The following is a 26,804-nucleotide window of genomic DNA, read 5'->3' on the forward strand; positions in this document are numbered from 1 at the left end:
ACATGATGAAGAAAAAATTTAAAATTAATTAATTGAAGGAAGGAAGTGGGGAAGAGTACTAAAATTCAATTTTTGAGATTTCATACATTTAACTTGATAATGAAAACTATAGACATAGTACAAAATAATTGGAAATTTAACATTTTTATTTATATTTAAATGAATACTATTTTCTAAAATGTCATGGTCTGTCATTTAGGATATTTAACAAAATAGCTCCCTTTATTACCTAAAAATTAAAAATTAACAAATAAAACTTATTGCTGTGGAAGAATAGTACATCCTAGTAAAAAGTCCAACAAAGTTATCCTGAGCAAATATCAGAAACTTCTAAGTGCTGAGTTTAACCTTTGTTTAGCAATGCTTTGGTACTTTAAGGTGTATTTGTGCTATTTAGCCATATCTTAGGATATATTAACATGTGCATATGTATTTTGTTAACATGTATGAAAACAAGTAATCCAAAATTATTTAAGCCATACTTTTACCCACTACCTATAGCTTTCGACTATACTGCTTTCAAATAATAAAGGTTATGTGTCTTTTTTAAAAATTCTAATTATTGTTTTTAAGCAATTTGATTATTATTATCATCAAATAATATACCTTGTAGTTTTCTTCATGTTTCTTATGATTTGAGTTTTTGGACTTGAATCTGTGTGGGTGTATAAATTTCATCAAATTTGGAAATTTTTTGGCTATTAGTTTCTCAAATATATTCTGTCTCCCTGTCACTCTCCTCTCTTTTGGTGATTCCAGTTACACATTTATTAGGCCTCTTGAACTTGTTTCACAGCTCACTGAAGCTCTGTTCCTTTTTCGCCCCATTTTCCCCCTGTATTTAAAATTTTTGATAATTTATATTGCTCCATCTTCAAATTGACTTCAGTGTCTAATCTGCTAGAAGTTATAGCTGGTTCTTTTTTATGTATGTCCTTCTCTTTATTTAAAGTGTACAAGCTTTCTTCTAGTGTCTTGATTTTTTGTTTTTTGTTTGTTTTGGCCGCACCGCTCGGCACGTGGAATCTTAGTTCCCCGACCAGGGATTGAACCCGCGCCCTGTGGAGTGGAAGCGCGGAGCCTTAACCACTGGACTGCCAGGGAAGTCCCTAGTGTCTTGAATATATTGATCTGTTTATATTGATTTTTTTTTTTTTCCATTGTGGATTGTGTGTTACTGCTTTTTTAATTTGCCTAGAAAATTTCGTTGGATGCCAGACAATGTGACTTTTACTTTTCTGGGTGGTGGATATTTTTGTATTCTAATAAATATTTTTTATTTCTTTCTGAGATGTAGTTATATTACTTAAAAACAGAACATTACTTTTAGGACCAGCTTTTAAGCTTTGTTAGGTGGGCCCAGAGCAGCTGTTAATTTAGAGCAGAACTTACTGTGATGATGGAAATATTTTATAACCCTATACTATCTAGTGCAGTAGCTTTTAAGCATATAGAATGTGTCTGGTGAGACTAAGGAACTAGTGTTTTAATTTTAATGGACTTACTTTTAAGGAGATACTGTATTGGAATAGAAGCACGGTATTGCATTTGAAAACGGAGGTCTGGGGTTAATTTGGCCCCACTGCTGAGGTTATACTCTTCTGAGAACTCTGTTAGAAATTCACTAGGCATTGGGAATACTAAGTATTCCAGCCCTCATTTTAGAACCTGGGATTCATCCCCTTGCTACTTTTTTTTTTTTTAATATTCATTTATTTTATTTATTTATTTTTAATTTTTTTGGCTGTGTTGGGTCTTAGTTGCGGTGTGCAGGATCTTTCTTTGCGGCACACGGGCTCTTTGTTGCGGTGTGCAGGCTACTCTTTAGTTGTGCTGTGCAGGTTTTCTCTCTAGTTGTGGTTTGTGGGCTCCAGGCGCGTGGACTCTGTGGCGTGTGAGCTCAGTAGTTGCGGCGCACGGGCTTAGTTGCCCTGCGGCATGTGGGATCTTAGTTCCCCGACCAGGGATCGAACCGGTGTTCTCTGCATTGCAAGGTGGATTCTTTTTTTTCTTTTCTTTTTTTTTTAAATTAATTAATTTATTTTTGGCTGCATTGGGTATTCGCTGCTGCACACGGGCTTTCTCTAGTTGCAGTAAGTGGGGCCACTCCTCGTTGCAGTGCGCGGCCTCATTGCGGTGGCTTCTCCCGTTGCAGAGCACGGGCTCCACATGCGAGGGCTTCAGTAGTTGTGGCTCCAGAGTGCAGCCTCAGCAGTTGTGGTGCACGGGCTCAGTTGCTCCGCGGCATGTGGGATCCTCCCAGACCAGGGCTCGAACCCGCGTCTCCCACATTGGCAGGTGGATTCTTAACCACACTGTGCCACCAGGGAAGCCCGCAAGGTGAATTCTTTACCACTGGACCACCAGGGGAGTCCCCCCTTGCTACTTTTTAAAAATATTTTCCTTGCCCTTTAGGTGGTTTCCTTGTATGTAATGCTTGTCAGTATGCATTACAGATTAGAGGAGACCCTCTATATCACTGGGGCTCGCTCTCTGTGCAGATCTCTCCTCATTGGCACTGTGCCCTGTGAACTGCAGCCAAACCTGCCTTTGTCTTCCTGGACTCCCATCTCTGTATCCTCACCTTGAGTGATGCCTGGGTTGTGCTGAGCTGTGGTCTGGGAAATGGCAGGAAATAAGCTGGTGCAATCCTAGTGCTTACTTCATTTGTTTCCACTCACCCAGGAATCACTGTCCTGCCTTCCTGATGCCCAGTATCTGAAAACTTTATTTCATATATTTTCCTAATTTTTAGTTATTACAGGTAGGACAGTAATCTGGTCTTTGTTATTTCATTTTGGCCACAGGTGGAAATCCAAACCAGAACAATTTTAAGCAGTAAATTGAGCAAAATCTTTCTCAGTGATACCTTTTAGTGTTTGAATGGCATCTATTGAGATAACAGTATATATATTCTTGTTTTGTTATTTTTATTTAGTTAGAAGTCTTAGATAACAAAGTAATATAAAAATAAAGAATATAAATTCTTATCACCTAATGAACTATGATTGTGTGAATTTTTTATTACTTAAATATTTCCCTCTGACTTGTGTAACTCTTTTTGCCATTTGGGGTTACTTGCTTGTTTTTCTGAGAAAGTAAAATGTATTGTTGCATTATGTATTTATTACAGTAATCCCCCTTTATCTGCAGGGGATACATTCCAAGACCCCCAGCTGATGCTTGAAACCACAGACAGTAGCGAACCCTGTATATACTATGTTTTTTCTCATCCATACATATCTATGATAAATAAGATACATATGTTAATCTCTTACTGTGCCCACAGTAAGAGATCAACAAGAATAACTAATAAAAAATAGAACAATTACCTAATATATTGTAACAAAAGGTAGGTGAGTGTGGTCTCTCTCTTTCAAAATAATCTTACTGTACTGTCTCACCCACCTTCTTGTGATGATGAGAGATGATTAAATGCCTATGTGATGAGATGAAGTGAGGTGAATGACATAGGCATTGGGAACCTAGGCTCAGGTTACTTTTGACCTTCTAACAATACCTCCAGAGGAGGAACAGAAGAGGGATCATCTGCTCTGGGTGATCCTGGGTTATCTAGCCATGACGACTGACATCCGTGACTGAATGTCAGAGCAGACAGTGACATGGTTGGGAATTCCAAGTGGGATGGATCCGGTGAGATTTCGTCATTATAGTCAGAACAGCAAGCAATTTCAAACCTATGAGTTATTTATTTCTGGAATTTTTCATTTAATATCCTCAGACCGCAAGTAACTGAAACCACAGAAAATGAAACCATGGATAAGGGGGAGCTGCTGTATTAACAGTGTTCAATTTTTTTTTTTTTATTTCACAAATATAGAATTGGTCTAAAGGCAATCTGTAGTTTGGAAGAGGTTCTAGAAATTGAGATCACAGGGATGTTTTCAGATATTCAAAGAAAGCTACAAAATAGGAAACAATACAAAAGGTGCTGTTTTATCACTTGATAATTTCACCTTAACATTACAATAAAGCACTGGATCATAATTGTGTTAAGTTAGAAAAGTAAAAAGAGAGCCTGTATCAGTCATATCCACTTAGTGAAAAGCATTCTTAATATCAGAACAGTTCATCTAGCTTTTTGAGCTTCTTAATGGTTAAATAAGATCACTGTATGGTCATCATTTATTTCATGATTTATAATAGCATGCCATATTCAAAAGCATGAAAGAAAATACGATTTCAGAGTAATAACTATCTATGAAAGTCTTTAGTATTCATTCTTAAAGTACTTGTAAAATATATCACTTTATCTAAGATTCCTAACCCAATAAAAACAACAAAACCAGAAACCTCTGTTACTTAAATTTGTTCCTTTATACTTCCATTTGTAGAAAAAATAGAAGTCTAATGTAATGCATTAGGAGGAGTCCTGAGATTGAATTCCATATTGCCCTTTACAGGTTGTATGAGTAACCTTGCTAGTAAGGCTGTTTCCCTATTTTGAAAATAATATTCTTCCTTGGTTTGCATGTTGTGAGGACTGAAATCGATGTTACATGGCAAACAGATTGAACTATGCCTACAGTAAAGCAAATGCTCTTGATAATGGTTTTCAAAACTGCCTCTAGAGGTAGTACTATTATAATACATAATATTTTCTAGAGATTGGAATTTATCCTGGCCTAAGGAGAGTGATGAGTCCCTTTCATTGATAAAATCAATGAGAATTGAATGTCAGATTTTCCTTAACAACATTCCTTCCAGACCATTTACATTGCCTTTGTATTAGTGATAATATAATCTTGTGTAAACGTCTCCAAGATATTTATTGCTTCCCTTCTTAACAATTTTGAAAAGCAATGTATTTTACATAAAAATTTCTTACAGATACACCAAGTATCACTGCTAAACTAATTAATGAACAAAAAGATGACAAAGAAAAGAAAAACCATGAAGAGAAGGAAAAAGTTAAGGCAGAAAATGGATTTCAGGACAATTACAGTGTTGTTGTTGCTTCAGGTATGCTTGCTTGCTTTTTTTTTTTTATGATCTTGATTTTGTTTGGGTTTCTGTAAAATGTAACAATTTATATTTACAGGAACTTCATGTAATAAAAAGTATTAATGCAAAAAGCTGGTGTAATGATGTCTTAATATTAAATACACAATTATTGCACCAGAAATCCATTACTTTTTGGCACTGGAATTATTAAACTTAATTTTGAGCTTAGTATATTTTAATCAGATACTCAGCATGTGTAAATAGATATTTTGTTTCAGCTTGACAGTGTACTGGGAATTATACTCTTAAAAGTTCACTAAGTGTTAAGGAATTTTTCTGTAACCTCCGATTGATTGATTGATTGATTGATTGCTGCATCGGGTCGTAGTTGCGATGCACGGGCTTCTCTCTAGTTGTGACACGCGGGCTTAGTTGCCCCGTGGCATGTGAGATCTTACTTCCCCGACCAGGGATTGAACCTACATCCCCTGCATTGGAAAGAGGATTCTCAACCACTAGACCACCAGGGAAGTCCCTGTAACCTCCTTTAAAAAAAAAAAAAATGAAAAAGTATTCACTAGTTTTACTTAAGATATTGTGCTCATTACATAAAATTAGAAAATAAAAATCAAAAGAAAATTGGTTGAAAAATGAGTTTTTGCTGTTAGATGCAGGAAGAAGAAAAAATGGCCATGATAAGTGATAATTTTGGAGGATATTTTCCTTAACAAAATTCTTAGTTCAGAAGAGAAAGCTCAGCCTAGATTACCTTACTCCTCAAATAGCAGACCTATGTATTGGATTAATCCATCCTATCTCAGAGAAAAATTAAGAACACAAGATTTTCTGTACATATTTGCACAAAATTATATCCTAGTAAATGGATGGTCATCTATATGTATCTCAGAGAGTATAGGAGTTAATTTATACTTTCTTGGAAAATAGTTACACGTGCAGCCAGTTATTCATGGAGTATAATAAATGACACGTAGAATCAAGAGAGTAGATATTTAATGAGAAGAAATATTTCTATCTTTTGGCGTTAGGAATGTGGTGCTTTAGTAATATATTGTAGAAATACACTTTTACTTCATGAGTGTGTTGGCTGTATAAAATCTTGGTGATTTTTTTTCTTTTAGGGCTGAAATCCCAATCTAAACGTGCTGTGTCATCTACACCACCTCGCCCACCATCCAGGAGAGGGAGGACAATGCCCGATAAAACAGGAAGTGCTTCCTCAGGAGCAGAGGCTGCCAACAAAATAATTACTGTCCCTGTGTTTCACCTGTTCCACAAACTCTTAGCTGGTAGTGTTCACAGTGATAAAACATATAAGAAATTTTAGTAATCTTACAAGTGTACAAATCAGATGTGTAATCAGATGCTATTGATGAGATAAATAATTTAGTGAGACTTTGTCCATATAGTTCCCTCCAAAAGAAGTGAGAACAAAAAGGGAGTAACCTATTTCGTACCCTTTTTAACACTATAATGTTGCATTTTTACACTTTACTCGCTTCCTGAATTTTGTTATGAATGTGCCATAAAATGATCAGTAAAGTTAATGTTTTCGTGTGTTCGTAACAAGTTAGGTAGGATGCAGTGTGAGGCTGATTTTAAAGAATTAGTTCTAGCTGTGGAATTCTTAGATGTAGCCCTGATAGTTAACCTTCCTCTCTACCTAAACTTATTCTTTGACCAGTATACTTTCCGTTGGTCAAGGTGATAACCATTTTATCTCCATTTTTGTGCTGTATCATTATAATCAAATTGCCAACTAACTTTGACTGGATTTTACTTCTTAGCTTTACATTGTTGATTTAAAACAGAGGTCAATAAACTATCGCAAGTGGACTGGATGCTTCTTTTTGTAAAAACATTTTTATAGGAATACAGCTGTGCCCATTCATTTATGTATTGTCCATAGCTGTTTTCATGCTACAGTAGAGTTAGTAGATTGCAGCAGAGACCATATGGCCTCCACAGCTTAAAATCTTTTTTATCTGGCCTTTTATGGAAAAGATTTGCCAGTCCCAGATTTATGGGAATGTTTCTTTTTTTTCTGTTCACCATGGCTCAGAAGATCTTGGGTGGGATTTGGTTAGCAACTGATTAACACTTTGTATAGATATTTTTGTTTACATATGTCAGAAGTAGATTTGAGTTTTGTAAACTTTCTGTGGGCAGTTTTAATTTTAATTTTTATTATTTTTGTGTGTGTGTGGTACGTGGGCCTCTCACTGTTGTGCCCTCTCCCGTTGGTGGAGCACAGGCTCCGGACGCACAGGGTCAGCGGCCATGGCTCACGGGCCCAGCCGCTCCGCGGCATGTGGGATCTTCCCAGACCGGGCCACGAACCTGTGTCCCCGGCATCGGCAGGCGGATTCTCAACCACTGCGCCACCAGGGAAGCCCCAGTTTTTAAATTGCTTTGAAATTGGTGTCAGAATCAAACTCTTACCTGTAATATAACTTAGTAAAAGCATTAAGTAATTGAGTAAATTGAATCAAGTAAATGTCTCCCTCTTGGATTCCAGGTTTAACTTAGTTATGTCATTTTTAGGCCAGCCATTGCCAGCTGAAATGACGCTTGCCCAACTTTTAACTCTGCTATATGACCGAAAACTTCCTCAAGGTTACCGTTCAATAGATCTGACAGTTAAATTGGGTTCTAGAGTTATCACAGACCCGAGTCTGTCAAAAACAGATTCTTTTAAAAGACTGCACCCTGAAAAAGGTATGTGTATGATATTTCTTTAAAATTGCAGTCTGAGCAGGCAGGGATTTCTATAGCTGATGACTTAATGTACATTTTTGTTACATCAACTTGAGATACTTTTCTTTCTTTATGACTGAGTTATTTGTAAATATAGAAAATTGCCATTATTTCCATTGGAAATTAATATTAATTCCTTGTGTAGCATCACTTATTTTATGGGCCCATATGCTTTAATTTCTGCTTTAATTTTTTTTTTTTTCCTTTGGCCACGCTGTGTGGCTTGCGGGATCTTAGTTCCCGACCAGGGGTTGAACCCAGGCCCTCAGCAGTGAAAGCTTGGAGTCCTAACCACTGGACCACCAAGGAATTCCCTAATTTTTAAAAATATTATTTCTGCACGAGCCATGTGAATTCTTCATAATTTTATAATCAAAGTGAGAACCCCAATTTAGAATTTCCAATTCACTGATAATTTATATTGAGTGATATTTTGTGCTCATAAACATTTTTACCTTAAACAAAAGTGGGATCATATATTTTCTTACCTTTTTATTTTTATAATTCAATTAAATATTTATAAATGCATTTTATTGCCTATTTTTAATATGGATATAACAATTTATCTGTTTCACAACTGTTGAAGGAATCTGTTTCCAATTTTTCACTACTATAAATGGTATTTAAGCAATGATTTTCATAGTGTGGATGTGGCGTCATCTTATTTATTGTCAATCTTTCTCATGATGAAAGATTCAATTATTAGCCTTTTGTACTCTTTAATAAATTTTAGTACATTTTCTTTGCCCAAATTTTCAGCAGGATCATTTGTCTGTTTTAATGTTAGTAGGGTCTGGTTATGTGTGAACATAAACTTTTGGTTTTCCTCTGTGAGTGATTCGAAGTTAACCAATATGGTATAATTTTCAGTTTTCAGTAAGAAAAGTCTTTGTCATTATTCAGTTTTTCCTAATTGGATACTTTAGAGCATAACATGCACATACATTAATATTTTCTGGAGTCTCTGATGTTTTATTTATTTGCCCTAAAGGATAATACTTCTCAAACTTCAGTATGCTTGTAAATCACCTAGAACATTATAAAAATGCAGATTCCTACACGGTCTAGGATGGGACCTGAGGGTCTACATTTCAAAAGCTCTCAGGCTGATACTGATGCTTACTAGTCCATGGACCATATACTTCAAGTAGTAAGACTGTAGGGAGCAACATCAGAAGTTATTTAAACATGTTTGTAGCATCTAGCCTAAAATAGCGATATCTGAATAACTTAAGATAATTATGCTCTTTTGTTGAGTAGAGAGATGACAACAATATTTGCTTTGTAAGTGAAAAAGTATTATAAAAATAGATCCTGTCTTAGCTGTTATTTGCAATTATTCTTCTAGATCATGGAGATTTACTTGGTAGTTGTCCCGATGATGAGACTCTCACTCCAAGTGATGAATGTATGGATGGGACACTGGATGAATCTTTACTTGAAACCTGTCCCATTCAGTCACCATTACAAGTTTTTGCAGGAATGGGTGGACTGGCTCTTATTGCAGAAAGACTACCCATGCTATATCCAGAAGTAATTCAACAGGTAAGATAAGATTCCTAATTAATTATATCATTCCATGGGAAAGACCTTCTGTTTTCTGGTTTGTGTTTAACTTAACGTTTGGAAGTACCCTTTCCCTTAAAGTCTTTGAGTAGCATATAAACCTTTCAAAACTCAGCCTATATGGAGCTTTGTAAGAATTAATTTGGTAAAGAAATGTTGAAGACCAAGCAGATTTGCCAGGGGCATCACACTGTAGCATTTACTTTCATTTCATGGTCATCACACTATAACATTTTTGTTTCTGTGCTTCTTAAGGGGTGATATTAATTACGGATATTACTGGAAATGGGAGAGTGAAATAGTAGTGTATACTTCTACCCAAATACACTATGTCTTTTGGCTTAACTTTTATTCCTTTTTAAGTGCCATTTCCATTTAAGTCGTTTTTAAGACGTTAATTTAACTTCTTCCCCTGTTCATTAATGTTACTGTCACTGAGGTGTGTACTTTCGATGTTCTGTTGAGAGTGTGATGCATGGAGAGTTGTAAATACCAAGCTCTTTATTTCTGTTGATTGAGGTAGGGGAATTATTCTCTCTAATTTTATCTACTTGTGTGTGTGTGTGTGTGTGTGTGTGTGTGTGTATGCCTGCATTAGTTTCCTAGGGCTGCTGTGACAAAGTACCACAAACTGGGTGGCTTAAAACAGCAGAAATTTAATTTTCTTACAGCTCAGGAGGCTGTAAGTCTGAAATCGAGGTATCACCAGAGCCATGCTCACTGTGAAGGCTCTAGGGGATTATCCTTCCTTGCCTCTTCTTAGCTTCTGGTTATTGCTGGCAGTTAATGGCATTCATTGGTCTATAGCTGCATCACTCCAGTTTCTGCCTGCCTTTTCACATGGCCATCTTCCTTTTGTGTATCTGTGTGTCTCTGTATCTCCCTCTCCTTCTAACAACACCGTCATTGGATTTAGGGTCCACCCTAAGCCATAATGACCTCATCTCTTAATTGATTACATCTGTAAAGACCCTATTTCCAAATAAGGTCACATTCACAGGTATTGGGGGTTAAGACTTGAGCATATCTTTGGGAGGATACAGTTCAATCCACAATAATACCTATTCAGTAAATGGTTATTACTTAACCTGCTATTCAAAGAGCTTATGATATTTTTAAGATAATATAACCATGATATAAGATGACTGTCACAGAAAAATATGAGTAAAATTTTATTTCTTCCTAGAAATTGTAATGATACAGCCAAAAGTTTGAAATGGAAAAAAACTTCAACATTCTCAAGATTATTGTTCAATGAAAATGATTTCCCTAATTCAGTATTCAGTATGCTTTATTATACTGAGTGGAAATTGGGTGCTGCTGTAATAAATACCTAAAAGAGTGGAAGTGACTTTAGAATTGGGTAGTTGTCAGAGTGTGGAAGAATTTTGAGGAGCATGATAAAAAGAGGTCTAGATTGCCTTGAACAGATGACTAGTAGAACTATGGATGGAAAGCCTTTGCCAGTGAGGGCCCAGATGAAAGTGAGGATCACAGTAGAGAGAACCTGTGTATCATAGAGAATACCTAAATTGGCTTAAGCAGACTGTTGGTAGAAATATGGATGTTAAAAATACTAATGGTGCAGCTTAGAAAGAAATGAGGAACATGTTATTGGAAACTGGAGGGAAGGGTATCCCTGTCTTTTATTGGTAGAAATCCTAGCATATTTATGTCCTGAATGTGGAAGGCAGTACTTGTAAGTGATGAACTTGGATATTTAGCTGAATTTCCAACCCGAGTGTGAAGTTACCTGTTTTCTTCTTGGTGCTGGTAGTAAAATGTGAGAGGAAAGAACTGTTGAGCAACAAGCAACCCTCACTTGACAATTTGAGAAATTCTCAGTCTATCCAGATTGCAAAAGATGCTAAAATTAGAGATTTGCTGTCAGAAAAGCATGCTCTGGAGAAAAAGCCAAGGATGTGGCTGTTCAACCTTTGCTGGTGCCTCAGAAAAATCAAGATGCTAGTCCATTCAGTCACACAGAGTGCTATTTGAAGAGATCAGTCATATTATTCATGGATCCCCTCAGCCATCTAAACAGAAGCCAAGAATAGAGAAAGTTGTGTGACAATGGTAGCAAAGTCAAAGGAGGAGATGTGACCTTGGAAGCAGAGGTTCAAATGAGGCGGCCAAAAGCCAAGGAATGTGAATAGCCTCTAGAAGCTGGAAAACACAAGGAACCCACACTCTCTGAGAGTCTCCAGAAGGAACACTTGATATTTAGGATCAAAAGCTTTGATTCTAGCTCCATAAGACTCTTTTTGGATTTCTGACCTCTAGATCTTTAGTATAATAAATTTGTGTTGTTTTAAGTAAGTTCGTGGTGATGTGTTCCAGCATACCATATAGGAAATGAATACAGATTTTGGTCTGTACTTTCTTAGGATGTTTTTGTCTCGTTTTGGTATCAGGGTAATACCGTCTTATAGAATGGGTTGGGAATTTCTAATACTTCATATTAAGAAAACTGTTAGATGGATTTTTCTACAGATTAAACACTAAAGATTACAAAATTAGTGATAGAAAAGATGCGTCAAAAGAAATCATCCAAACTGAAGCATAGAATGTATAAGGAATGAAAAGAACATAAGAGCTATATGGACATGTAGCTAGAAGTGAAAAATTCTGACGTGAATTTATGGTTGCAGAAAAAGAGTGGATTGAAACAGGGACAGAAACAGTACAGAAAGGAAGAAAATTTCCAGAACTGATGTAAAACCTCAATCCAAAATTTAAGAAGCTCTGTAAACCCCAAGCAGGATATTCATGTCTAAAAACATTATGATAAACTGCTTAAAACAAAAACAAGAGAAGAGCTTAAAACCAGCCAAAAAAGCAGTCAACTCATTTCTTTTCAAAACAGTAACAATAACACTGACAACTAACATTTCATCAGAAACCTTGGGAGCCAGGGAATTACATCTTTGAAATGTAAAAAAAAGAAAATCTGCCATCCTAGAATTTTATACCCAGTGAAGAAAATTTTGTACATTTCCCTCAACCATTACTACTCTTTCCATAAAGGGTAAATTGGTAAAACAGAATGACAGGTATAGGATTAACTCTCCTGTATATATAAACTCTGGACAGACTATTAAAAAAATTGTTTAAAGGCTCTGGAGAGTGACTAAAAGTAGGCACATATTGAAGAGGATTTAAACACAAAAAGAATGAAACCACATTGGGTGAGATTAGTGTCTACGTGACTTTTCTCCTGAGACTACTCCTCAGTCTCTGTGGGGTAGAATGGTAGAACTCATGCAAAAGCTACAGAGGAGTTTGGTTCTTCCATCCTGGCTGGAAATTAAAAGGGGAGGAATTCAGAAAGGAGGGAGCCACAGATGGGGGAGCTCCAGGAATTCTGCACATGAATTTCTGCACGACCATAGCTGGCTCCTGAATTATGGATACATAGGATTCTTGAGGGAAAACTAGAAGGGTGAAAGAGCTGTCCAGAGATTTCAGAGTCTATCCAGCATGGAGGAGACAATTTGCAGTTCTGTTCCTTCCAAGTTAGAGGTAAAAATCTTGGCTTTTCTATTGGAATTGCAAATGAGTCACACATTAAGAGTATAGATGGTATCCTGGTAATCAGGGATTCACTTGAGAAATAAGAGCAAAACCAAAATAGACTCTCCTAATTAATTTACAGAAGGCCTCAAGGTGACCTATCAGTAATTTAACTATTTCCTAAAATAAAACTGAACACATTGCAGAATGTGATTATAGAACTAAGAGTTACTATAACATCTCATCAACAATGTATGGTGTAAAATAGAAAAATTACCAGGCATGCAAAGAAATAAGAAAATGTTACCTGTGGTTAACAGTAAAATAAGTCAGTGAACAGATCTTATTCACATTTTGCCAGTTGTCCCGCTAATGTTCTCAAGGACAAAAGGAAAAAAATTCAATTTCTTTTGCATGATTTGAGGGAGGTAATGGTCAGAGATTCAGTTCAGGATCATATATTGCATTCAGTTGTCTCTTTAGTCTCCTTTAATCTGTAACAATTCTGTTACCTTTGTTTTTCATGACCATGGCCTATGGAAGAGTACAGGCTAGAAATTTTGTCTATATATGTAGTCACAGGTATACATGTTTCTATATATTTTTTCCTAGATTTGTTTGCTTATAGGGCATGGAATCAGACTACCCCCAGCAGTGTGTACATACCTATATACCATATCTTCTTTTTAAAATACCGTTTCCACTAAAATCAGTGCCCCTTGGAAAAATTCTAGGATTGGGGCAGAGAATGTACAAGATGAGCCTAGATACAGAAGCCTGCTTTAAGGGGGTTCCACTGACCAAATCTGATTCTCCTTGGGCATCAAATAAAATGATAGTAACAGATTATAACTTAGAGAGTAAAATTAGAATCCATACAGATATAAATTAATAAGTGAATGAATAAATAGTTGGAGAAGAAGGAAACTTTTTTGTGTACAGTTCAGTGCCAACTAATGTAGCAGGAATGGTAGGATTAGAAAATCACCATTTGGCAACCACTGTAATAATTATTATTTCACGCAAGCATAAAAATGCTAACTCTAATGATCAAAGTTTAGTGCAAAACAAGATATTTATATAGTCTCAAAGAACATGTCTACAGATACTTAACTAATTACAAAGGAGAAAACAGTAATTTTTAGAGTAGAGATACTTGGCAGACACCACCATACTCATGGTATCATGTAACTCATTTTAAAAAACATGTCCTTTTACTGATTTTTAAAAAAATTTTTATTTTATATTGGAGTATAGTTGATTAACAGTGTGTTAGTTTCAGGTATACACCAGCGTGATCAGTTATACATCCTTTATTGATTTTTATATTCTTATATTTTAAGGAGATCATTTGAATTCAAGTCTTTAATTTGAATCTGATGTTGAAACATACAAATAGCCAAACAAAATTGTTTTTTCTTTAGGTGAGTGCTCCAGTTGTAACATCTACCACTCAGGAGAAACCAAAGGATAGTGATCAGTTTGAATGGGTGACTATTGAACAATCAGGGGAATTAGTTTATGAAGCGCCAGAAACCATTGCTGCTGAACCTCCACCTATCAAGTCAGCAGTACAGACCATGTCTCCCATACCTGCCCATTCTTTGGCTGCTTTTGGATTATTTCTTCGTCTTCCGGGCTATGCTGAAGTGCTACTAAAAGAAAGAAAACATGCCCAGTGCCTTCTTCGCTTGGTTTTGGGAGTGACAGATGATGGAGAAGGAAGTAAGTGTTTAGTGTTATTAATGAAATTTAATGTAGGTAGGTTGTGTAAAATTACTCAGATCATTGCCTATTATTCATCATTTATGTATTTCATAGTTTAGCTACTAGATAATTTCTTATTGGCAACTTAGTTCCAATAATAGATATAATAAATCCTAAAGAAGCTTCATTTTCACTTCTTTGTTCATTCAAAAGTTATATATTGAGTGCTTACAAAACTGCTGGGCATCGTTGGAGGCATTTAAAGATGAAGCAGGTATTTAGATCCTGCCATCAAGTAGCTAATGCGTTCCAGTAATAGCAATGAGGAATGTATATACACATATAGACTTAACAAGTTATAAAAGCCTTGAGAGAAGTACAGTATTATGGAGGCTTACAAGTGTGAGATTATTTCCTTACTACTCAGCAATGTGAATAAAACAGCATTGTAGTTTTTAGTGGGGCCTTGAAGGAAATTGTCAATGTAGGTTGAGAATGGTTATTTCAGAAAGAAGGAATGATTTGAGCAGTGTTTATATGCTCATATTATATGAGAGGGGATAAGTTGGCTGATGAAATTTGCATAAAGCAGGACTGAGAACTCACTTAAAAAGTTGTTATTGATAACATGATGGAAAGGCTTCTTAACAACTTCAGATTTTATTCTGAATAGTAATTAAGATTTATTAAAATATGTTAAGTGAAGTAGTGATGTGATGAGAATCTTTTTAAAGAATTCTTCAGTGAATCTGGTAGCAATATTTAGATTGAAGAGAACAGAATGAAGCAAATATTATAACACTATACTATATGATAATCTATTTCATAATATAATAATAATAGAGAATAATAATAGAAAGCTATGGTGATTATTTCCATTGGGCTGGCAGTTGTGTTAATAGAAGGAAACAAAGAAAAATCATAGGGTAGCCTAGCAAGTACATTTTCATTTGGTTTACCTCTAATTCTTCAATGACCATTACATTTGATAATTAGTATTTTTTATCTTACTTTAAACTCATGTGGTTTTGATTAGAGGTGATATCTTTCACATGCCATTTAGAAAGTATACACTTTTAAACCCTGTACAGCAAAGTATATATAATCCAATAAAATTATATGAATTTATTCGTGAATCCTATAACTGAAGCTATTGAATATTCATTGTATGTACTTTTTCTTTTGTATTTTCATATTGATGGAATTCTTCAAAAATGTTGACATAATTTTAAATGTTTTTGTAATAATTGTTATTAAATTACAGTGTCTATATACTAAATAAGTCCTGCTTGTTTGGTTTCATATATAAATTGTATATACTTATTTTAGTAGATCGGGAATTTCTAATTGCCTCATCTGATTTTTTAAGTACCTAGAGGGATAAGAACCACGGTATTTTAGGACTCTATTACGAGATAGTAAGTGTAACACTAAACTGAAAAGGAAAAAGAATTGTCTTTAGGTCATTTCAAACTATTTCTAATGAATATACAATGAATGTTTATTAAAAAGCATAATTCTGACATACCTTTTTACAGTAGTTGTCTCATCTCCCATTCACGTAGGAGTGGGTTTTGTTTTGTTTTTTTTTTACATTTAACGCTCCTCTCTAGCTAGAACATAGTAGAAAACTTTATTGCAAACAAAACAAAATTGTTTCACTCTTGCTTTCATGGTTGAAACTACTTCCAAGGCAAGCAGTTACTTTCATACTCTTGTACGAAGCTTTTAATGGCTTCTTTTTTCGTTGTTAGTTTTTCGCTTAAATTCTAGATTATAATAATTTTGACAGTCTGTAACTAATATCATATGAGTATATTTCAACTTTCTTTTGGAGTTTATGTATATGATGTCTTTTTACTGAGCTTTTCTAGACACTTTATTATTAGAGATTAAGATATCAGTATTTCTGGTATTATTTTGTGGTTGTTTTCTAATAAGTATGATATAATTTTATATTACATTGCCATTATAAATTTGTGCGCTTGTGTGTTGTTCCTTATTGTGTTTTTAAATATTTTTAATTTTGAGTTCTCTTCTCATTTTAATCTAGGTCATATCCTGCAATCTCCATCAGCCAACGTGCTCCCAACCCTTCCTTTCCATGTCCTTCGTAGCTTGTTTAGCACTACACCTTTGACGACTGACGATGGTGTGCTTCTGCGGAGGATGGCATTGGAAATTGGAGCGCTACACCTCATACTTGTCTGTCTCTCTGCTCTGAGCCACCATGCCCCACGAGTTCCAAACTCTAGCCTCAATCAAACAGAGGTAGGTTCAGTTGTTTGGTTTTTTGTTTTTTTTTTTTTAAAGAAGGTGTCATTTTATTTATATCTGTTTTTGGCTGTGTTGGGTCTTCGTTGCTGCGCGTTGGCTCTCTTTAGTTGAGGCGAGCAGGAGCTACTCTTCCCTTTGGTGCATGGGCTTCTCACTGCAGCGGCTTCTCTTGTTGTGGAGCATGGGCTCTAGGCACGTGGCCTTCAGTAGTTGTGGTGCACGGGCTTAGTTGCTCCATGGCATGTGGGATCTTCCTGGACCAGGGCTCGAACCCATGTCCCCTGCATTAGCAGGTGGATTCTTAACCACTGCGCCACCAGGGAAGTCCCCATTTATCTATTCTTAAATATAAGCATTTGTTCCCCATTTTTCCCTTCCCCTAACCCTTGACAGCTATACTTTGCATTCTGTCTCTGTTTATTTACCTACTCTGGATATTTCATATAAATGGAATCGTACAATATGTTACCTTTGTGTCTGTCTTCTTTGACTTAGCATAATGTTTTTGAGTTTCATCCAGCTAACATGTATCAGTACTTCGTTATTCCTTATGGCTGAAAAATATTCCATTGTATGTGTAAACCACAGTTTGTTTATCCATTCAGCCATTGGTGGGCTTTTGGGCTGACCCTTTGGCTATTGTGAATGGTCTTGCTATGAACATAAGAGTAACGTATTTGTTTGAGTATCAGTTTTTATGTCTTTGGGTGTATACCTAGGAGTGGAATTGCTGGGTCACATTGTCTTTCTTTGTCTAATTTTTTAAGGAGTGCTAAACTGTTTTCCATATCAGCTAAACTATTTAAATTTCTACTGATAAATTTTGACGATAAATGAAACCAAATAGTGATACATTTTTATTTTTTGTTATAAGCCACAAGTATCGAGCTGTCACAACCCTACGTCAACAGAAGAACAGCAGCTCTATTGGGCCAAAGGGACTGGCTTTGGAACAGGCTCTACAGCTTCTGGATGGGATGTGGAACAAGCCTTAACTAAACAGAGGCTGGAAGAGGAACATGTTACCTGTCTCCTGCAGGTATATTTGCAAAGTTGATATTGTCAGTGATAATAGTTAAATTTTTTTTTTGTTGTATTGATTTTTAACTATTGTTGACTATCCATCTCATCCTAAGGTACTTTTATACAGCCCATTGTACTCCTTGCTCTCAGTACATTTAAGATACTGGACAAAGATTTCTCTTCCCTACTTGTAACTCTAAATTCTTCCCTCTTAGTTAGCTTCTTCACTGGGAGGAAAGTGACAAAGATGAAATTATCAAATAACTGGAATGTGCCATGTCTACTTTCTTCTGGTCAACTTCTCATCTAAAGTGCTATATCTGGACTCTTTAAAAAAATCTATTTTTTATATCTTTGTTTCTCACATTGTTCTATAAGTTTTCTAGAACTGGGCAAGGTGAACTATAAAGTCTTCAGTACCACAGAAATGAGAAGAGTACGTTCTTAAAGATTAGCTTTTGTTCCTGCATCAACTAATTGACTGAAATTAGTTGTCCATTTTTTTTTTAGAGCATTGGTGAAGTCTTTGAACATAATTTTTGCAGTTCTAGGATGATAAGCTTATTCTTGTATAAAATTCTAAGATTCCGTCACCCTCAAACTATAAACTGAATCTACTCAATGAAATAAATAATCTCCGAGTTGCTACTAAGTTTTTAAGTTCATGTTCTTAGGTGGATTGCTTCTGTATGTCTGGTCATACACTACATCATCATGCAAAGCATACCCTCTTTTGAAAATCTAAAGAAAAAACATTATTTTTAAAACATGTAGTTTGAGGCATTGACTGAGTTCAAAATATATTCTTTTGGTATTCAGATTGACTAACATAAAGTACAGGCTTTTAAACTACAAAGCTAGAACGCAATTTAAATCCAACAATTTTTATTTTTAGGTTCTTGCAAGTTATATAAATCCTGCAAGTGGTGCTGTAAATGGAGAAGCTCAGTCATCTCACGAGAGTAGAGGACAGAACAGTAATGCCCTTCCGTCTGTTCTTCTAGAGCTTCTCAGTCAGTCCTGCCTCATCCCAGCCATGTCATCTTATCTACGGAATGACTCAGGTAAATCACACTGTAACTAGTCCTTTGAAATATCTTTGTGGATGATTACTTTTGTTTACTTATTTTATCATTATCAGTTTAAATAATAAGGTTCAATTGGAATATTTGAAATTATTCTTCCCTAATATATATAGGTGTGAGTTTGATGGATTTATTTCTTAAAATTATTTGAGAAACATTTAGTTGTTTTGGGGGGCCCCTAATTTGTTACTATGTAGTCATCTATAACATAGAATAAAAGTTTTCATTATCCCTTTTTTTTCAACTGTGAAAGTATATTTTTTTCTTTTACTAACCTGTAACTGAAAATGATAGGGCAAAGGCTAGCAGTTTCATGACAATATTCTGACCTGAATATGATTAATTGAATTTCTATGTGTTTTTAATGTTTTTCTCAAACACTAGAATTTCAGACAGTAGTTATTTGAAGAAAGGCAGATAGATGGATTATTCAAGTCCATAGATACTTGACAATGAGTATTAGTTTTTACAAATTCAGTAATAAAAGTACCATAGTTACTTACTTTGCCAGTATACAATTGATTATTGATTGAAACTATTATTCCCTTGGTTGTGGAATTATCTTCCAAGAAATGTATTCTTTTCCTAAATAAGAATAGAAAGTTTATGTTTTATTTAGACACTCAGTGACATACAAGTATTGCCAAGAAAAACAGTTAACATCTCCTCCTTTTAGCCAGGACCTTTAATTTTTTTTATTCATTTTAAAATTTAAAATATTTGCTCTGCTTCTTATCTCTGCTTTTATTCATAATTCTTACTCAAGAAAATAAACACTTACACATTTAATTAGATTATTAAGGAAGAATAGGTAAGGAAAGCAATGGAAATGAATCTTGAAGTAGTCTATTTTGATTTGTGGTAGCAGTTCAAATGCAATTAGATGGATGGAAAATGTACTTGTATTTGAAAAGGGATTACTGCCCATATTGTCCACCTTCAAAAGATTATTGTGCTTCCAAACACACCATTTCCCAGCCTACCTCAAACTTTTTCATAAAAATATTGAGGTGTTATATAATTGATTTTTTTTTTAGATTGACCTGTTTGATCCATCAGATTTGTCTTTTTGAAAAAATAGATGTCAAATGCACAATATATTTTTTGATTAAGTAAAATATTTGGAGCTGTAAACACTTAAGTATTTCAGATCAATGCCACAATTTAATATTAAATCGTTTGGAAAAATTGAACAGAGTAAGATAAGGTTTCTCTTTACTTCCTTCCACATTGTTAAAATATTATTAATCCTTTTACTTTCAAACTATATGACCTCTCAGAAATTTTTAATTTTGTCTTGTTCTGAAATTCAGTCCTTGTGTAACACTGAGCTTTTATCTTTATGGTTCAGAATCAAAAAGGAAATCTGGTATTACTTACTTTTACTGTTTAAAATAGTCTATTCAAGTAGGTGCACTTTCTGTTAAGTGTGTATTTTAATAAATAAGCCTTGATTCTGGTAAATGTATGGAATTGCAGAGACTTAAGATAGTCTATCTTGGAACTATTTTAGAAATTTAATGTTTGCCTTTCCTTTGTGATTATTTTCCCAGAGTAAAGAAATTTATTTGCCCAAGGTTGAGATTTATATGTTTGAATCTGGTACTCTGTCCAGTGGTATAATTTTAATTGATAGATTTATATTTGAATGTGGTTACAAAAATTATTTAGAAATAAGATTTTAAGTTAAGGTAAATTAATATAAAATAATTAACTTAGTAAAGATAAGTAGGTCAGATAATTGGCAGAACACCTCTTAAATGATGTTTTCATTTATCAGAGAAAATTTTTTAGAACTTGGGATATATTCAATCCATAGTTTTTAAGGAACAAGGTATATTATTTAAGTACGCCCATTTAGAATATTCTAAATATGAGTTATAGATGTATTTCAAGAAAATGTAGCTTAATATATTAGTAAATATGCTATTTATATAAATTATCAATTTTGGTTAAAATGCTAATTTTTAAAGTGACATTTAAAAATCTGAACAAATTATCTAGTCAGTCTTCTTGGAACTTAGTAAAATTCTTATTTTATAAAATTAGTCTTAAGTCCATTTTCTCATTTTGTCATCGGTCTGTAGAATATCATTTTTGGCCATTTGGGGGGTTGGGATAAGGTAGAGCACCCAATACAGAATCTATTACTTCATGTAATTGTCATATCTTTGTTCTCCTTTAGTCCAGAAAAGTTCCCAGCTTTTCTTTGTCTTTCATGATACTGACATTTTTACAGAATACGGACTATTTTATAGCATATCCAGCAAGTTGGTTTTTAAGTGTGAGAGCAGTGCTAAAAATTTCGTGTGAGATGTTATATTCAAGAGATGTTTTGCTTACGTTGCTAGCAGATGATATGCAAAAACACAAGCCTAATGTAATAAGCTCTTTCGAGAGCTATAGTAAAATATAGTTAGCCCTTGGGAGATTGGTTCCAGGATCCTCCACCAAAACCAAAATCCACAGGAGCTCAAGTCACTTATATGAAATGGCATAGTGTTTGCATATAAGCTCTGCACATCCTCCCGTATGCTCTAAATCAACTCTAGATTACTTATAATACCTAACACAATGTAAATGTTACATAAATAGTTATTATGCTGTATTGTTTAAGGAATAATGACAAGAAAAAAGTCTACAGGTTCAGTACAGAGACACTCATCATAGACCTAACTACACAGTACACACCAGCAACAACATATTTTCTTCCTTTCAGCACGTACAGACTGCTTTCATTTAATGAAAGAGAAATACACAGAATGCTTAAAATATAAGTACATATAGAAAATATAGTTATAAATAGAGAAAATATAAATTTATTCTTTTTCTCACACACACTATGTTAACACTCACCGAAACCCTCGTTCTTTCTCTTTTGTTAACCGTCATGTGATGATGATGATGATTGCTGTCTGATGCCTATGGTGAGGCGACAGATGTGTAGCATGTAGGTAAGCAGTGAGACATCAGGCTAACTTGAACCTGCTGACAGGACATCTGTGTTGGAAGAACTGGCTTCTAATTGCAGATGTTGATACTTTGAAGGAGGTCCAATAATGATGTCTTGATGTGTGGAGGTTGAGAGCTGAGGGTCTTGAAGTATTGAAGATCAAATCTTCACAATTGCAGGTGCTTTAGTTAGAAACTTTGTTGTAAGCTGTTTCTTCTTTTCTTTGCATCATCAAACAAATCTTGCAGTGGTTGTACTTATGTTGTTATCCCTCGGGTGACATGGAGGCTTCATTCCATTGGAGGATGTACTCAGGATCATATCCTTTAACAATTCCACCTTTTGAAAAACTGCTGCAAATTTTTCAAATGTCCAGATTGATAGCCCTGCCTCTTCTAGATCTTCTGCTGCATCATCGTCATCATCATCATCATCATCATCTGTCAAGGATTTCAGTAGATCTTTGAGTTCCTTGTTGGGAAAGGTTTCTCTATGTTCTTCTGTGTGTTCCTTGTTGTCCTCAAATCATGTCAGTGAAGTCTTCTCCACCAACTTCACTTGCAACACTCAAGATATTCCTGACTTCTGCATCAATAATGGGTAATCACTGACTACCCCACTCCATAATGGCTTCCAACATGCATTGACTGTCTTGGGCTTTAGGGCATCTGCAGCCTCTGCAATAAGGACAGTTTCATCTACAGTTGTGAAGCTCTTCCATAAATCCATGATGCTGAAGTCAAGGTTAGTATCAAGGGCCGCAGGGATCCTCCCGAAGGTGAGGTGGGTGTAAGTCACCTCAATAATGCACTTGATATGATCCGTTGATCAAGTGGCTGTGGTAGTGAGGTAGTGTTAAAAGTCAGGAGCATCACTTCCATGTTCTCATTGGCAAAGCAGAGACATTGGGGATGGCCGGGAGCATTGTGAGGAGGACCTTATTGGCAGCCCCTTCTCTTTGAGGTATTTCTTCACTTCAGGAATGAAGCACTGGTGGAACCATCTCAACAAGATGGCTGTCACTCAAGCCTTCTTGTTGCATTGCCAACACATGGGCAGGCATTTTTTGTTTATAAGGGCCTGGGGATTGTTTGCTTCATAGATGAGGCCTAGCTTGATCATGTGACCTGCTGTGTTGCCACACAGCACCAGTAAAGCTATCTTTCCAGGCCTAGAGCCCCCGGGGCCTGCTTGGTACTGTTATGGATGTAGGTATGATTGGACATCTTATTCCCAAACAAGCCTGTTTCATCACAGTTGAAGACTTTCTCTAGAAGATAGCCTTTCTCTTCTGTGAGTTTCTTGAGCTCTTCTGGGAATGCCGATTCTCCTGCGATCTTTAAGTTCTTAAGACTGTAGCACTTTACGTAGCTAGCCAACCATCCTTTACTAGCCTTGAACTTCCTCTCCTCAACCCCCTCAACAGTAGTGCTCATAGAGGCCAAGTGCTTTTTCACACATTGTTTTGCCTTCAACGGGGATATGCTTCTGTGACATGTCCTCTAGTCACAAACTTGATGCTTTCTCAGTCTTTGTAGGCACTTTATCACGAACCAGAGACCATTTTTGCCATTGTAAGGGCAGCACTAACACTTCCACAAATTTTGACTTCTTTCCGTTTTACTTTATGAATGTTCAGTTTATTCTTATCAACCTTACCAGTCCACTTTGGCAGGCGACATGCCACTTTTTAAATGATCTAAGGTTTTTATTTTCTCGTCAAGAGATAGCACTTTATGTTCCCTCTTAGCCTTTGAGGTGTTGCTTTGACCACTTAATTGCTTTTTAGGAGCCTTTTTTTCCCATAGAAACAAAGGGTGCACACAGCACAAGTAGTGAATGAGTGAGACTTGAGGCAAACAATGCTCATTAAGTAACTCTGTGTATAAAACAGTGAATTTGAAGTCACAGCTTCAAGGTAGGTAACTGAAACAAATAAGTGATTTATATGTTTGTATTAGGCTATTTTTATCTCCAGTATCATTTTTAAAAGGAATGATTAAAAATCTTTAAAGAAATAAAGTAGTTATTTTCATGAGGTTTCTTAGGTAGATAGGAAAATCTTCTTACGAAGGATGTGTTCATTTTAATTTCTCTCTCCCAACATTCTGAGTTCCATTTATCACAGCCATGTTATTTTGAAAGCTGCGTTGTGAACAAGGATCATTTTTCCTCAGGCTGCTGTCAGTTACATACATGCTATTGAGTAAGCCTTCAGTTACCCCACTGGCCACTAGATGGAGATCTCATTTCATTGCTAAAAATACTTTGTAAGTGTATGAATGTGAGAATTAGCAGGTAAAATGTTACTTTAGAGTCCCTCACCCTTATCATTCTCATTCCCGTTTTGGAAAATGACATGTTCCTGTCTTCAGAAAACAGCACCACTGAGCACATTAAATTACTTACCATTAATATAGTAGAGCATGCTGGAAGTGTTATAAAATCTCTACCTTTTTAGTGCATGTTTCATAGTGTCAGATTAGGAAAGAGCAAATTAAATCCAGAGAAGTTATTCAGTCGCCCACGTTTTACTGTTTAGCTGTGATGTGGCCATTACTAAACTCACATATTTTCAAATTTTAAAAAAGATATAAATGGATTTTTTCACTATGGAAAAGAGAAATGAATAAATGTGATATGTTAGAGGAAGGAAGAAAGGAGAACAAGCACAAATTTTTTTTGGGGGGGGTACATTATAAAGTATCTACTAATTTGGCTTGGTTGTCTTAGCTAAGTGATAGTATATACTAATATTAAAATTTCCTCATTTTCATAATATTGGTATGGTAGTTCTGTAACTAGCTATAACGGGACAAAAGCCATTATTGCAAGCTTTCTTATACCACCTGATTTTCCTCAGGAAAATGGATTTTGGGTTAAAATCCAATATATCTTTGGAATATATCTTAGGTTATATTCCTCAAAAATTCAGTATTTAAGTTTAATTTTATGAGAGAATAAAGTTAATTTTGTTGTTATGGCAAATGTCTTAAATATGACCACATTCTTTAAATCCAAAAGTTATTACTAAAAATTTTGAGCATGTTAGTGGCCACTCAGAATATCTGGCACACGTAAGTGCTCATCAACAAATATTAGTTTCTTTTATCTAGAATTTTCCTGCTTGTCAAAGGTATTCTATTTTGAAATGTCTTTGGTATGGAATACATTACTCTGTCTCTTAAATGATGATATTGCATAAATTTTATAAGGAGGAGAGAGGTTGCTTAAATTAAAATTTATCTGGTTTCCATTTGATTTGATTTGTATAGATTTCTACGGGTAAAATATCTGGAACCTTTTAAAGATACCTTCCTTGTTTACCCAAAGTAGAGTGTTCCTTCTCTTCCTGTTAGTTGCCAGTGTATCTATTGTTTATATTTTCACTTCTCACATTGTAGTCTGTTTATAGTACACACCTTCTTAATAAAATTCCACCTAACCAACCTGCCAAATGAACTATAACTCTTCATTTCTTCTATAAACAACTTGACTTGTGCCATATATATATATATAAGATTTCCCATTAATTAAATTGTAAGCCTATTAAGAGTTATATTTGTTTCCAAATTTATTTATGCCAGTTATATTGCCATTACATAGTTAAATATTACACATACTAGATGCTTATATGATAAATTAGTGGAATACTTTTTTTGTGTGTGGCTGTGCAGTGTGGCTTATGGGATCTTAGTTCCCTGACCAGGGATTGAACCTGCGCCATGGCAGTGAAAGCGCCAAGCCCTAACCACTGGACCAGCAGGGAATTCCCAGTAGAATACTTTTTAAAAGCGTAAAAAGGGAATTGGCTAAAACAATCATTGAATTAGGCTTACATGAGAAACTGTAAAAGATTGTGTGTGTGTGTGTGTGTGTGTGTGACGCCCCCAGTAGAATATCCTTCTTGCTGAGTAGAGCAAGTTGGCCTTGACTTGTGTAAAAAACATTCATACTTTGATATTCTGCCAAAAATCTTTGACCTCTTTATAGGGTTTCTGTTTATTTCATTATTTTACCCTAGTGGCTGGCTTAACTGCCAACTTCAGCCAAAGTTTAACATATTCTAGGGTTGACATGAATCCCCAAAACAATTTGTTGGCTAAGGCTTGATTGAAAAGTATAAATTCAAGAAATTAAACAATGGAAAAATTGAAAAGGAAATGAAATACTGTGTATGAATCCTTACATACAGAAGTTATTTTTATCAAAGTATTTGTGCAAAACTCATTGATGTTTTCCTTACAGCACTTGTATGTGATAGAGTTATTACTAATTACATATTAAATTCATGGCTCTGCAGTAAAACAACTTCCAACTAACATTTTATTAATGTACAAATATTCTTGATGATATATGCTCACTTAAGATATCCTTTCAGTAATCTCATTTGCAAAGATCTTTATTGCAGAGCCATGTTTTGTTTTTAAATGTATAGTATCAAGGAAGAGTTTTTGGTTTATTTGTTGAGTTACATTTTAGTGAGAATTTAAGATCCTAGATGAAAAAATTCTCTCTTACTTTACTGTACCGAGTGTTTATTTCAGCCTTTTAAAAAAAAACTGTATGTTGTTCAAGTATAATTTCTACAACTATTGATATGCTAGGGAAGAAAACAGTTTAGCATTAGGAAGGATTATAAGTATAAAAGTCAAATTATTGGATTGGTACTTTGAAAAATGGAGCTATCTTTTGAATAAGGTAGTTTACCAGACAGAATATATTTGTTACATGATTATCTTTTAAGATATGCACACTAGCCACGCTACTTGTAGGGATATTTATTGCATATAGTTATGGATTAAATTTTAGTATTCAGTTACTTGAAAGGATTTTTAATTTACAGAGAAATAATTTAAGGATCTCTGATTGCTTCATTTCCATGTGGTATTTCCGTGAAATGTAGGATGACTTTATATTTCAAGTTAGGCAAAGTAGGA

The 26,804-nt window shown here is 35.1% G+C and overlaps 1 protein-coding gene across 6 annotated transcripts in view; it reads left to right on the plus strand.

Moving 5' to 3' along the window:
* BIRC6 (baculoviral IAP repeat containing 6) overlaps positions 1-26,804 on the plus strand; it is a 249,625-nt gene that overhangs the window by 156,029 nt on the left and 66,792 nt on the right. For all 6 annotated transcript variants that reach the window (XR_008618874.1, XM_055089099.1, XM_055089101.1 and 3 more), the window contains 8 exons: positions 4,852-4,983; positions 6,105-6,272; positions 7,528-7,701; positions 9,089-9,285; positions 14,244-14,544; positions 16,580-16,797; positions 17,678-17,842; positions 18,722-18,890. Coding sequence is in view for 5 of the 6 variants with exons in the window: in XM_055089099.1 (XP_054945074.1) it covers positions 4,852-4,983; positions 6,105-6,272; positions 7,528-7,701; positions 9,089-9,285; positions 14,244-14,544; positions 16,580-16,797; positions 17,678-17,842; positions 18,722-18,890 (1,524 nt within the window). In the remaining variant the exon portion in view is untranslated. The remainder of the gene's footprint in view (positions 1-4,851; positions 4,984-6,104; positions 6,273-7,527; positions 7,702-9,088; positions 9,286-14,243; positions 14,545-16,579; positions 16,798-17,677; positions 17,843-18,721; positions 18,891-26,804) is intronic.

The sequence above is a fragment of the Physeter macrocephalus genome, chromosome 12 (genome assembly GCF_002837175.3).
Source record: "Physeter macrocephalus isolate SW-GA chromosome 12, ASM283717v5, whole genome shotgun sequence".
NCBI lineage: Eukaryota > Metazoa > Chordata > Mammalia > Artiodactyla > Physeteridae > Physeter > Physeter macrocephalus.